The sequence below is a fragment of the Acipenser ruthenus genome, chromosome 10, assembly GCF_902713425.1.
Source record: "Acipenser ruthenus chromosome 10, fAciRut3.2 maternal haplotype, whole genome shotgun sequence".
NCBI classification, from domain to species: domain Eukaryota; kingdom Metazoa; phylum Chordata; class Actinopteri; order Acipenseriformes; family Acipenseridae; genus Acipenser; species Acipenser ruthenus.
The window spans coordinates 19,761,188-19,773,879 of NC_081198.1; the positions used below are offsets into that span (position 1 = coordinate 19,761,188).

At 40.5% G+C, this 12,692-nt stretch overlaps 1 protein-coding gene across 2 annotated transcripts in view; it reads right to left on the minus strand.

The window, feature by feature from the left end:
- Positions 1-12,692, minus strand: part of abl2 (c-abl oncogene 2, non-receptor tyrosine kinase) — a 66,315-nt gene that overhangs the window by 14,057 nt on the left and 39,566 nt on the right. Inside the window, exons 1-9 of one of the 2 annotated variants that reach the window (XM_034015813.3) lie at positions 10,676-10,893; positions 6,074-6,244; positions 4,737-5,032; positions 3,771-4,043; positions 2,716-2,800; positions 1,988-2,165; positions 1,154-1,338; positions 594-746; positions 257-346 (exon numbers count right to left, since the gene is read on the minus strand). In XM_034015813.3, the coding sequence (XP_033871704.2) occupies positions 257-346; positions 594-746; positions 1,154-1,338; positions 1,988-2,165; positions 2,716-2,800; positions 3,771-4,043; positions 4,737-5,032; positions 6,074-6,244; positions 10,676-10,781 (1,537 nt within the window). In that variant the 5' untranslated portion in view covers positions 10,782-10,893. Of the gene's footprint in view, positions 1-256; positions 347-593; positions 747-1,153; positions 1,339-1,987; positions 2,166-2,715; positions 2,801-3,770; positions 4,044-4,736; positions 5,033-6,073; positions 6,245-10,675; positions 10,894-12,692 lie in introns of those variants that run through there. The other variant, XM_034015804.3, reaches the window with a different exon arrangement.

The window sequence follows — 12,692 nt, forward strand, 5'->3', positions numbered from 1 at the left end:
AAATTTAGATTTACTGTGAAGTCACCTTGACAGGAGCGTTAGTTCTTGACAAAGGCCAAATTCAACAACTGAACAGCCAAGAGATGCTGTTTTGATCAAGCTTTATCCTTTACATGATCACCATGCACTTAAAGGGTTAAAGAACGGTGTTCTGCGATGTTGTTTCACTGCTAACGTTCTGATCAGCAATGGGAGGACAGAGCGAGGTAAAACAAGGTGAGGGAGAGGGCAGCGTTTTCTGGGAAGGCTGCCTTACCTTCAGAGATGCTGGAATCATGGAACATGGTTTCAAACGCTTGGTGTGTCTCAGAGAAAGCAGGCCTGTCTAGGGGGCTCCACTGCCAGCCTGAGAGAAGACCAAAACACACAAGAAATCAATACATTGAAAACTATTCCGGAGCAGATACAATCAGGTTTTTTTTGTAAACTGGTAGATTACACAAAGCAGTGGGTAGATGCAGTCTGCAATGGGGCAGTGCAATCCTGTATACAGCAGTGGGTAGATGCAGTCTGCAATGGGGCAGTGCAATCCTATATACAGCAGTGGGTAGATGCAGTCTCCCATGCAGTTAATAGATGAACTCTGTACTCACATGCTCTCATGAGCTCGTAGACTGTAGGGGGGCAGCCCTCAGGCTGCTCCATGCGGTACCCCTTCTCCAGCAGGTCGTACACCTGGGACAGGTCGATCCCAGGGTAGGGAGACATGCCGTAAGTGGCGATCTCCCAGAGCAGCACTCCAAAAGCTGAAGAAGAAGAAACCACAGACTGTCAATGCACAATCAAAGACTTGCATACATTTAAACCAAACCAGCTTTCTAATCCCACCTTTGGGAAGGAGCTGTATTGAGGCAAACTGGTGTCAGTTTAATATAGTACATGGTGCCTGTATAATGCATTGTTTTATTTTACTGGCTAATAACCATTAATGTCCCCCAAAATAAGTAAAAATAAAAAAGTAGCTCTTTTCCTGGTCCTTGAATCAAATTGGACACCCCTTAAGGACTTCCTAACTAGACTAACCATGTCAACATGCCCTTTCCTCTAATCACTTTTAAAAGGGTTTCCTCTAAAAAGATTGAGAAGCTGATTCAATAAATGCCAGCAGTGCTGTAATTAAAACATGCTATAAAGCCAGTTTGGTGGCACTGACCCCACACGTCTGATTTGATGGAAAAGGTGTTGTACGCCAGGCTCTCAGGAGCGGTCCACTTGATGGGGAACTTGGCCCCGGCGTGGGCCGTGTATGTGTCTCCAGTCATCAGGCGGCTCAGCCCAAAGTCAGCCACCTTCACCACGTGATTCTCCCCGACTAGGCAGTTCCGCGCAGCAAGGTCCCTGCAGGGGTCAAACAGAGCCTGCTTATCAATCAACGTATTAACAGCATTATCATTGACAATCAAGAACCAAAATGACCTGGCTTTCATTGCAAGCTTGACTGGCTCCTTACTTTCGTGCTAAGGAGACTACTACGGCAAGCTTCCACAATTAGCTTTATGAAGAATTTCAATAACAATCTCAGAATTTATAATACATAGTTGACCCTGATATTGATAACATACAGGATAAATTTCTCTCTATCATATAGTATGGGTTTCTATGCAAGATAGATGCATTCCATCATTGAAAATCAAGAACAAAAAGAGCCTGGCTGACATTTACAGCCACCTGAAATGTCTTTGTATCAGATGGAAATTATATCACATTATTAGTTATATTGCTTAATTTAACTATAAAAAAGTATATGGTGCAGTACAAGATACAAGCCGATTTTCACCACTTCAGGGTCAAGCAGCTACCAGAGATTAGATACCAGCTTGGGTCATACTCTATATAAAATCAGATTATCAAAACATAGTTAGTATCAGCGTCAGAAGTACTAAAACGAAACAGAGTACATTTTTAGACGAAGACACATGTATCAGTCTGCTGTGTGAAAAGGTACAGCCTGCCAGTGAAAGCGCAATGTGATGGATCTCTCACTCACCTGTGGATGAAGTTTTTTTTTTCCAGGTACTCCATGGCGGAGGAGATCTGCGTGGCCATGTAGAGCAGCACCACTGCGCTGACCTCCTCGCGGTTACACTCCCGCAGGTAATCAAGCAGGTTCCCGTGGGGCATGTACTCTGTCACAATATAGAAGGGGGGCTCCAGAGTACACACGCCTGGGGGGACAGCGTCAAAACACTCAGTCACCAACTACAAGCAACCAAGTTCCGTTTCATCTTGTAGGTAAATCACACAGAACTTCACACACTGAGGTAGGTGTATAAAGAACAAAAGTCAAGTTCATTCCTTGGTGTTATAAGAAATGTGTGTGTGTGACAAAATCAGAATTGTCATCTATTTTTTGCTGTGTTGTTGAGTGGCTCTTGAGATACTATAAACAATTCATCCAGAACTTCCAATCTGTGTGAGTAATATTGCAAGTAGAATAGTTTTGTTGTTGTTTTGAGTGGCTCTTGTGAGATTGTAATAACTCATCCAAAACTTTAAACATGCAATTATAAAAAGTATAAAGGTTTCTGGACTAGTGTTCATCAGTGTCCAATCCTATGAATGTACAACTTGTATATAAAATAATGGCAACAGGAGGAGAGATCCCCTAAGTGGTGCAATCAATTCAGGAGTGCCCTTGCCCTGACTCCCTCCCTCACTCACCTAGCAGCTGATCAATTCAATCGCTTGCCCTCACCCCCTCCCTCCCTCACTCACCCAACAGCTGGACCAGGTTGGGGTGCTTCACTTCTTTCATGACGGAAGCCTCTTTCAAAAACTCCTCCACCTCCATCGTATCTTCCTGAAAGAGAAGAGGGGAAGCGGTTTTAGTAATGGCACCATTTCCTCTGCCTTGAAACAAACTAAATAAATAATTTAAAAAATAGATGAAAATCAAGGAAAGTCAAACTGGTGCAGTTCACCATATTAACACTGCCATTTTCTAAGGCATCTACTTTGAGGCTGACCAACAGCAATGCATGACTAAAACAGCAGATGGCAGCATAAGTATGATGAGCATAACTTTGTGTAAAATGACAGGTACAGTATTTGATAATATACTGGAAAAAGGACAGACACTTGTTTAATACCAAAGTTTTGAATAATGGTTCGCTTTGATTTAAAAGTCATTTAGTCCAACCTCAGATGGAGAGATTTTGCTAGTCAAGTCCCTCATATTTGGAATACATTGCCTGCTTGCCTGAGACTTAACATCACCCACATGGACCAGCTTTAAACCTGACTTACTAAAACTAATTTGTGATTGTATATGATTCTTTACTATTATTTAAATATATTGTATTTATAATGTCGTCTTTGTCATTTGTAAGGAACTGACTGCGACTGTGTGCTGCAACAGCTATCCTGGAATTCAAGATCAGTGAAACACAAATGCCACCACTAGTAACTTTTGCACCAGGTCTCACAGTCCTTTGCTGCAGATTTCAAGCTATTCCATACTCGTACAGCAGGAGCTGCAGTCCCCCCTGCCTGAAAGTCAATTACATTTTTAACACCAACATGGTTGAATTGCTTAGTGGTGGACAATCAACTGCATTTGGCATTCGCTGAATTAGAAATATTTGAATTGGAAGTGTTGAATCCTTTTTAAAATAATGCCCAGTTTTCATGTTTCCAGTCGGGAAGTCATCGCTTATCGTTGTCTAATGATTTCACTAAGCGGCTGGAATTGCAACATTATTGCACTCCTGCTATGAAGTCAATACAAGTGATTGAGGATCGGAGGGAGGCTGCTGGCGGACACTACAGACCTTGAGTGTTTTGACAGCCACTGTGAGGTTGTACTTCTTCCAGAGCCCCACGTACACCTCCCCGTACTGGCCGCCCCCCAGCTTGTGCTTCATGGTGATGTCCGTGCGCTCCATCTCCCACTTGTCATGGATGGGAGACACCCCGTACACTGTAGGCTTGTTGCACTTGGGGGCCGGGTAGTGCAGCGTGGTGACAAGCCCATCGGCCACCGTGGAGTGATGATGGACCAGTTCAGCCAGGGTGCTGAACCTGCTCTCCGAGGTGACGTACACCTGGGGGAGAGAGGAGACAGGGCAAAGAGAAAAGGGTGAGGATGTTCCTTCTATTAAAGGAATTGTAGCTCACAAGATAACCCCAGAACTCCTACAGGTTGTGCACATCCATTCATTACACAAGTGTCAAATGTCCAGAAACACAGGTTATAGTGAACTGTATTTGTTTTGGTAACACTTTAGTTTAGATATCCGTTAAGTAATTATAAACAATAGCAAAAAAAAAAAATGGCAAAAATGTGCAATAGCATTACTATTTCGAATCATATTCTATAATTGCTAATAGTATAATTAATAACATGTTTATAAAATCACTTATAACGGATACCTAAAGTGTTACATTCTCCCCTCATGAAGCCCCACCAACACTCCCTGCTCCCCTTGTAGTCGGAGGCAGTGTTGATGCAGTAGTGGTACACACTCCCCTCATGAAGCCCCACCCACTCTCCCTGCTCCCCTTGCATTCAGATGCAGTGTTGATGCAGTAGTGGTACACTCTTCCCCCCCCCCATGAAGCCCCACCCACGCTCCCTGCTCCCCTTGCATTCAGATGCAGTGTTGATGCGGTAATGGTATACTCTCCCCTCATGAAGCCCCACCCGCGTTCCCTGCTCCCCTTGCAGTCGGAGGCAGTGTTGATGCAGTAGTGGTACACTCTCCCCTCATGAAGCCCCACTCACGCTCCCTGCTCACCTTGCAGTCGGAGGCAGTGTTGATGCGGTAGTGGTACACTCTCCCCTCGTAGCGCAGGGAGATGGAGAGCTGGCCCGGGCTGCTCTCGCTTTCTCTCACCAGGAAGCTGCCATTGATGAGGCTGCTGAGCAGGTACTCGGCTGCACTGCGAGACACCGGCCCGTGGTACCAGGAGTGTTTCTCCAGGCTGTTGACCGGGGTGATGTAGTTACTGGGGACCCAGCCCTGCCCGTTCTTGGAGCGCACTTCACTCCACTCCCCATTCTGGTTGTAGCCTAGCACTCGCAGCTTCTCACCTGGGGGAGAGAGTGGAGTCATCCATCAGAATGATACAGGATTATGGACTGGGCCCTGAATTTGTATCAAGAGATCCTTTTCATTTTCTTGTATTGGTTGTTGCAGGGGCTGGTTTCTGTCTATGTTGCAAAGTATCATTTCAGAACCTGGCTACTTTATATTGGACTGCTGCAGGTCCATTCCATAAAACATACTGTAGCAGGGCGGTAGAGAGCCCTGCTGTGTAAATGTGTGTATTTATTTTAGAACAGGGTTTCCCCTTCCGTCCCTGTATTATTTTGTATTTATATATTGTTTATTTTGGTTAGTAGCGTGGATGGGAAACCCCATCCACAGTAATTAATAAACTCGTGCAGAAGGTGGCCATCTCCCGAATTAATTAGGTGATTTAATTTGTTGCTAAATCAGGAGATGGTCACCTGCATAAAAGCCTGCAGCTCGCTGCACTCGTGGTGGGTGTTCGATCGGAGAGAGTGAGCGAGAGGAGTGAGAGAAAAACGAAACTAAAACAAAACAAAACTAAAACGTAAAGGTTCAGTGAAGGCTATTGCCCAGCCTGATCGTGCATTTTGTGTTCGTGATTTTGTTTCTGTTTAAACCTTTTATTTTGCTCTGTGAGCACAGTTTTTTCTGTTTGAACTTTTTATTTATTTTTGTTATTTAAAAATAAAACGGCGAGCCACGTCATTTATTTTTAACTGCAGTACTTGGTGTGTGTTTACCTTCCTGCTTCTGCCTTGACATCACCGCCCAGCCACCCTGTCACACATACCGATTGAAACATTGGATAAGTTATCAATGTCTTTTTAATGATGTCTGTATGTGGATATTAGACCAACCACCATTACAGAAACCGCAGGTTTGATATACTAATCAAAACTCATTTCAACACAGAAGACTTTAAGTCAACATATTTGTCTTTAATAGGAAGTCTTTGTAACACTTGAAAACATAGTAGAATTGGGTGCTATATAGTACGGTTAAATACCGTTGCAATGAACTTCCTTGAGTTGAACTGGTTTCTTAATTCCAGGTCTTACCCTTGGTGATGCTTAGTGTGTTGTCACCGCTGGCAACAAAGTCATAAAGTGCAACAAAGAGGTTGGGGTCACTCTCGGCAGCCCCCAGCAGGTTCTCCTTGGAGCTCCAGCGGACTGCATCTGTCAGCACCTGGGCATCAGGGTCCAGACAGAAGGGCCGGTGCAGGGCCTCTGCAGGAGAGAGAAGGGGGGGTGAAGAGTCAGGGACACAGCCGATAAGCAGTAGACTTATTCACTAGCCTCTCCTGCCTTTCATCACTGGAGGCCTGGGCAGTGAATATTAGTGTAATCCACATGACAGATCAAACCACACCACACCACACAACTGTCAGTCCCTGCCTGAGGGAATATGCTCTCAGAGCTGGAGAGAAAATCTCATGGCATCAATCTGCCATTGTCCCTCACATACCATGGCATGAACATAATAAAACAAGCAGCAAAGAAAGGAAAATACCTCATCTACCCCTCACAAATAAAACTAACAAAGGATTTATTTTCCAATATTACTAAACTATAATCAGTTATCACCGAAGGCTTAAAAGGATTGGTAATTAACCAATGCTTTACAGTTCATTGTCTTTACTGGTTTAGGCGCTAACAACATCTTTTGTTTAAACTATTTCTGGATATGTAAATATTTCAAGATATGTTAAAAGATGCTGCTGCCTTCTGGTACCTCAACAACACTTTCTGTGCAGCAAGTCAGTTTTACTCCAGTGGTCTACTGTAACAACATAATGTAACTTACAGCACAAGAAGCAGCAGTATGTGTGTATGTATGTATGTATCTATGTATGTGTGTGGGTGTGTGTGTATGTATGTCTGTATGTGTGTATGTGTGTGTATTGTGAAGATGTGTTGCTTGTAAAAATCTAATCAAACAAATTAATTAAATGAAAAACACCGTAGTGTTTATTTACAACGAAAACAAGATAAACAAAACAAACTCCTAATCCCTTTCTGGGGACATAACTTAATACTTTTCCCCCTCTCTATCAGCAGGGAAGCTAAGCTTGTTCCCCTATAAACACAAATAACCGTAACCAAATCACAAATCCAAACTCTGTCAACACAGTAGCACTGGGTCAGTTTACCGGAATGCCTTTGTTTTTTCTGGAATCTCTTTCCTAACACACGCTTTACAGAGAGTTCTCTCCCTCTCCTTCCTTCCCCGGTTCACCAAAAATGGCCACCTTTTAAATGCTTGCTTAATTAATCCAATTGACCCCAATCAAACAATCAATCATACAGTTACGGCCATTTTTCTCTGATGGAGGACGCAGGGGTTAGGAACAGGTACTATAGCCTCCATATTATAGTGTGGAACATATACCCCATCACAATACACACACAGAAGTCTTTGACTAAGCGAACACCCGTTGGAAAGCAAGTCAAGTGTTCTTTTAGCCGAAGTGTTCTGTAAGACAGAGTTGACCAGCGGATACAATGCCAAGGCCAATCAAGATATGAATCAATAAATACAAATGTATGTATTACTTATGTCATGACACACGTGCATCAGCATATACAATGAACAGAATACGTAAGAGAAAAGCAATAGGCAAGCGTATGTTCATAAACTACATTAACAAAGCACTCCTACGGCTCTAACAGTAATTAAATACAAGACCACTATTCAAGACAAGCATGCATTTTAACACAATGGTTATTAACACAGCACCCCTACACATGTTAAAAAAAGGAACAGCAGTTCTAGATTAATTATGAATATAGGAGCAATATTCAAGACACACACAAAAATTATATATGTTTTCAGCTCTAAACAGTTGCAGTTCAAGTTACTTATCAAATGTTATAGCTAACTTGAAATATGCAACTGTTCAAGAGCTGAAAACAAGTAAAAAGGTCTAATTACGCAGATTATCAGTTCAATTAAGGGTCTAGCTAAGTAACTGAGAGCTCAGTTGGAATGAAAACCAGCAGCCACAGGGGGTCCCCAGGACCAAGTTTGAGAAGCCCTGCTTTAGGGGGAGCATTTAAAATGAGAAAATTCTGCTTCACCGCAAGGTTGTTCCCTAAGCTGAAGTGTTCTCTTAGGAGGTGTTCCTATACGTGGAGTCTGCTATAGATATATAAATAAAAGCAGTGTTTAAGGAAAAACTTAAATCTTACTTCAGACAATAATTCTGTACAAAGAATATATAAATCTTCAGTAAAAAAAACTGTATAATGCAAAAAACAAGAGAGCTGGATCTCACTGAATATTTAATATACTGTGAATAGCAAACAGCATGTCAGAGTCCCTACAATCACCCCCTAGTCTGATCTGTGTACAATGTACTAATTCAATTGCGAATACATAAAGGAATGAAAAATCTTCTATTAAATAAAAGAAAGTAAATCTGTGCCGTACACATTACCCACCAAAGCTTTATACGAATTCAAACTCTCAGGATCATAAAGTCGATTAACAGTCTGTCCAGTGAGATTAGCAAACGTTAAAATAACATAGAAAAAGTTGGCAAAACTGCAGAAGAAACTTAAATCTCAAAAGGATCAGAGTGACAATAACACTAGAAACTCAATTCCGATGTACAGTCAGCACTCACATATCTGATCCTTAGAATTTTGACTTCAGTGATGGTTAATGAGTGTGACACATATCTGATTATTTCATCTGATTTGACGTGTATGTAGGTGAGCACGTTGTAATCTGCCCCCTACCACCCAAACAACCCCCTGCCCTGCACACACACACACATTGTGTACGGAAAGAAAAAATAGGACTTGGGTTTGATGAACTGTACAGGGAGAAGTATATTGTAGCGTGTTTTTTATTTCTTTGGTACTGCTGCCGTTTTCTTTCCTAATTTCTTCTTATATCTCATATCAAAAGAGATAGATCATGATGGTAGATCATTCATGGAGATTTGATTCAGCAGGGTCAAGGCAGGATATTTCCAGCAATCTGTCTCGAATGTTTAACTTTGAAGACGGTCCTCCTGTTAGTTGTTTTGTTTTGTTAGTTTTCATCCAGAGGGGTATATTTGTTGGAGCACGAGTTGGGGGAATAACACAGCACTGTTGGTACAGTACTACATTTTAAACAGAAGTACTTTAATTCAGAACGATATGATTCTGAAAATATCACATGCCAAAAGAGACCACACGTGGACTGCAATACAGTACATACTTTTAAATCCAGTACGTATTGTAGCATTATGTAAAACTTCCCCATTAATGATCCAACAGCAAAATGAAATCAAAATGTTACCCATGCACAGAACTGGATACAACATAAAAGGTATTGCAATTTAGCAAAAGAATGACAGGTAAGTGCATTAATCTGTTACATATATAATGGGGATTGATTTTATTCTTAATACAAGGGCGGTAAAACGCGACTGACGTGTATCTGGGTAACGGGTATCCGAGTGCTGATTGTATAACTGTTGAAAATATTCCCTTGATTAAATAATAATGTAGCATTGTACTCGAAACATCACAAGTCATCCTGTCAGCTTGTCCTGTACCAGACACTTCCGTTGATCTGCACAGGAACAAACAGCTAGGTTGCCTGGCCAAATCCCAAGCACAATGCCACAGAACAGCACAACAAAAGTGATTACTTTCTGTGAAACACGTACTGTCAACAATCAACTAGTGTTGGACGATAATTATGTTTTCTGTTATCAATTAGTCTAAATTATCATGATTATCAGCTGAATAAATAATACAGAACATTTCTAGTAACACGTCTTGTTATTGCTAACTTGTTTACAAAAAAAAAAAACACAATCAAATGAAAGTTTGTTTGGTAGCTTTTCACATTTTAAAATATAGGCTACACAATAATAATAAAAAAGTTTAAAAAAAAATGCTTTCCAGTTCATACAAGTTCTAAATTGCAATAAACAAATCACTCATTACAGCACTCTTCTTTACTGTACTTCTTCCCTGTTGAAAGTTAAGTGGCTTCTCATTTGACACAGACAGCAATGACTAGCTTTATAATTATTTAACACAATGTTTGAACACTTCCTACCTGCTGCTGATCAACACAGATCGGATGTTACTGTAACCTCTGGTTGGGATCTTCATATACAGATCTTGCTAATTTATCTTTTAACCCAAAAAGTAGGGTTGCAACGTTTATAAAATAATGACTCATTAATAAAGTACACTATTACTTGCAACTTTTTTTGCACAATACAGGGTACCCCAATGTATCTTTCTAACTAGTCTATTGAAAATAAATGCTTATTTTCTCCAAAACGAAACATAGCTCAACAAAATAGTTCAGACTGGGTGAACATCTTTTTGCAAACTGTAGATGAGAGGTTTCTGTTCTCTTATCTTTTTTTCTGTCTTCTATCTTTCTGAAACCCATTTCTTGGACACTGTAGAGGTAATAAAAATATTGGGTAACGGACGATAGTATGATTATCGATAATTTTTCAACGCAATACAATAACCTTTGCAAAAACATTATTGATAACATCACGGTTTTATTACAACTATAAAGTTAAATGACATTATTTTTCATTTTTCAAGCTGTGGGCCATAAAAAGCCTTTAGATAAGAATCCTTTCTCCAGTTGTTCATGCCAATTGCAGTCAGGGTACCTGGTTTCCATAGTACCTGAGGAGCTGTAGTAGCCATCTTCTGAACTCTCACACAGCTTGCTTGCGAGTCTACACCGCTCTTCTTCAAAACTACTGGAAGGCAGGAGGGTCCTCAGAGTCATGCTCTAGTAAAACGAATCCTGAAATAATAATCCTTCAGGAAAACCAGTGGACGCAGGAACGTGTTAGTTAAACGCAGACTAACAGACGTATTGTGCCGGAGCTTGTGTGCGTGTCTATATTGGTCTGTCAGAGGAGGGGTGCAGAGTTAATAAGAGCTGTTTCAGCTGCCACTCCCTCCCTTGTTTACAGGATGGAAAGTTGGCTGCAGATCGCGAGCAAGTCACTTGAATTCTGGGCTCCAGGCCAAGCTGCGCAGTTAAGGATGGGGAAGGCAAACAAGAATGAGAAAGACACGTCCGTTTCCCTAAGCTGCCAGACTGGGAGAGTCTTTGTGAAAACTGAGGAACAGGATTCACGGTTGACTTGGAGCTGTAAATATTATGCTGTTTTTTATTAGGAAGTTCAGGAGGTACTGTACATGCACATCTTGACGCATTGCTGAAGCTGTAGTTCCCCAACACTCACTTTCAAGCATAGATATACAGTAGAGTGAGAGACAATCTTTGCAGTACACAAGCCTGGTTGTGTAAAAATGGCCTGTAATTCCATCGAGTCAGTTGGAGATTGCAATGCTAAACAAACCCAGCGCATACACATACAGAGGGTGCTCATAATTGTGTAATAATCACACATACCTGATAAATATTTGTATACAAATCAAGGAGTTTCAGAGTACAGCCAACTGCAACATCTATACAAGCCTTGGAATGTTTGATATCAGTTTGGAGTGTTTGATATCAGTCTGGTGTTCACCATGCAGGGTGTGACAGGCACAAGAAGCACAGAAAAACACATTTTTTGAATGATAGCCTTGTCTAACGATACAAAACAACAGCCGTCTATTACGGGTGAGTTGGTATACAGGTTATTAATGCTGCTTAATAAAAGCTACTGTACAGTAATGTGTATTGTCTTATTCATATCTCTATGAAATGTAACACAGTATATTTTAATTTAGTGTGAACTGATTACTGTGTTTTCACAATGGTTTTGAAGGAAACAGTTTCAATGTCTCAACAATAGCAGACACTTCTTGTCAAAGTAGTTTTGTTTGAACAAGTTATTTGCAGTTTTCAAAACATTTCAGATCTTTTTTGTATAAACTGTAATTATTTCAAACACAAAGCTTACTTGCAGTGTGTCACATGACATGTAGACATAAATCCAATAGCATACATTTCAGTGTTAAAATACTTTCTTCCTTTTGAATACATGTTTGAACCCAGTGTCAAACACAAATAACTCTTAAATAAGCTCCATTAGTGAATGTTTGTGCTTTAACAATAGGCCGATCATTTCCTAACTCTGTTTACCGTCAACTAAACAATGCACTTTACAAAAGTGTACATTACAATTCTCTAAACAAATGAACCCAATATCTGTTTAAAAAAAAAAAAAAAAAAAAAACCTACCGCATTCAAATAAAGGTAAGGCTTGCAGCACATATATTGTGCAACTTTAGGGAGTTTTTACATTTTTTTAAATTCAGACGGTCTTTAAATGAAAACGTTAATTGTTGTGCCTTATTTTAGCTTTAACCTTCCTTCAGCTGCAATAATTGAGCTCACAGGGAATGCAGAAAGAGGTACAAATGCGCCCCACATAGAGAAATGCTTTTAGCTTACAATTTAAATAAAAAAAGAAAGATACAACCCTGGTTTATATTACTATTTAGGAAGTTCTGTATTGGAGTGCTAAGCATGTTTTAAAAAACAAAACACTGCTATCAACAGTAAAAGCCTTTAATATATACTACAAAAATAAATATTAGATTGTATTTGTGAATGAATATTGATAGGTATGAATGTTTCCTAATTTATTGTTTAGTTTCTTTTTGGCCGTATACGTACTGCAAGCTTGGTTTATCTTAAAAAAAGTGTTTCTTATGTAATTTAAGTAAATTTCCTGGG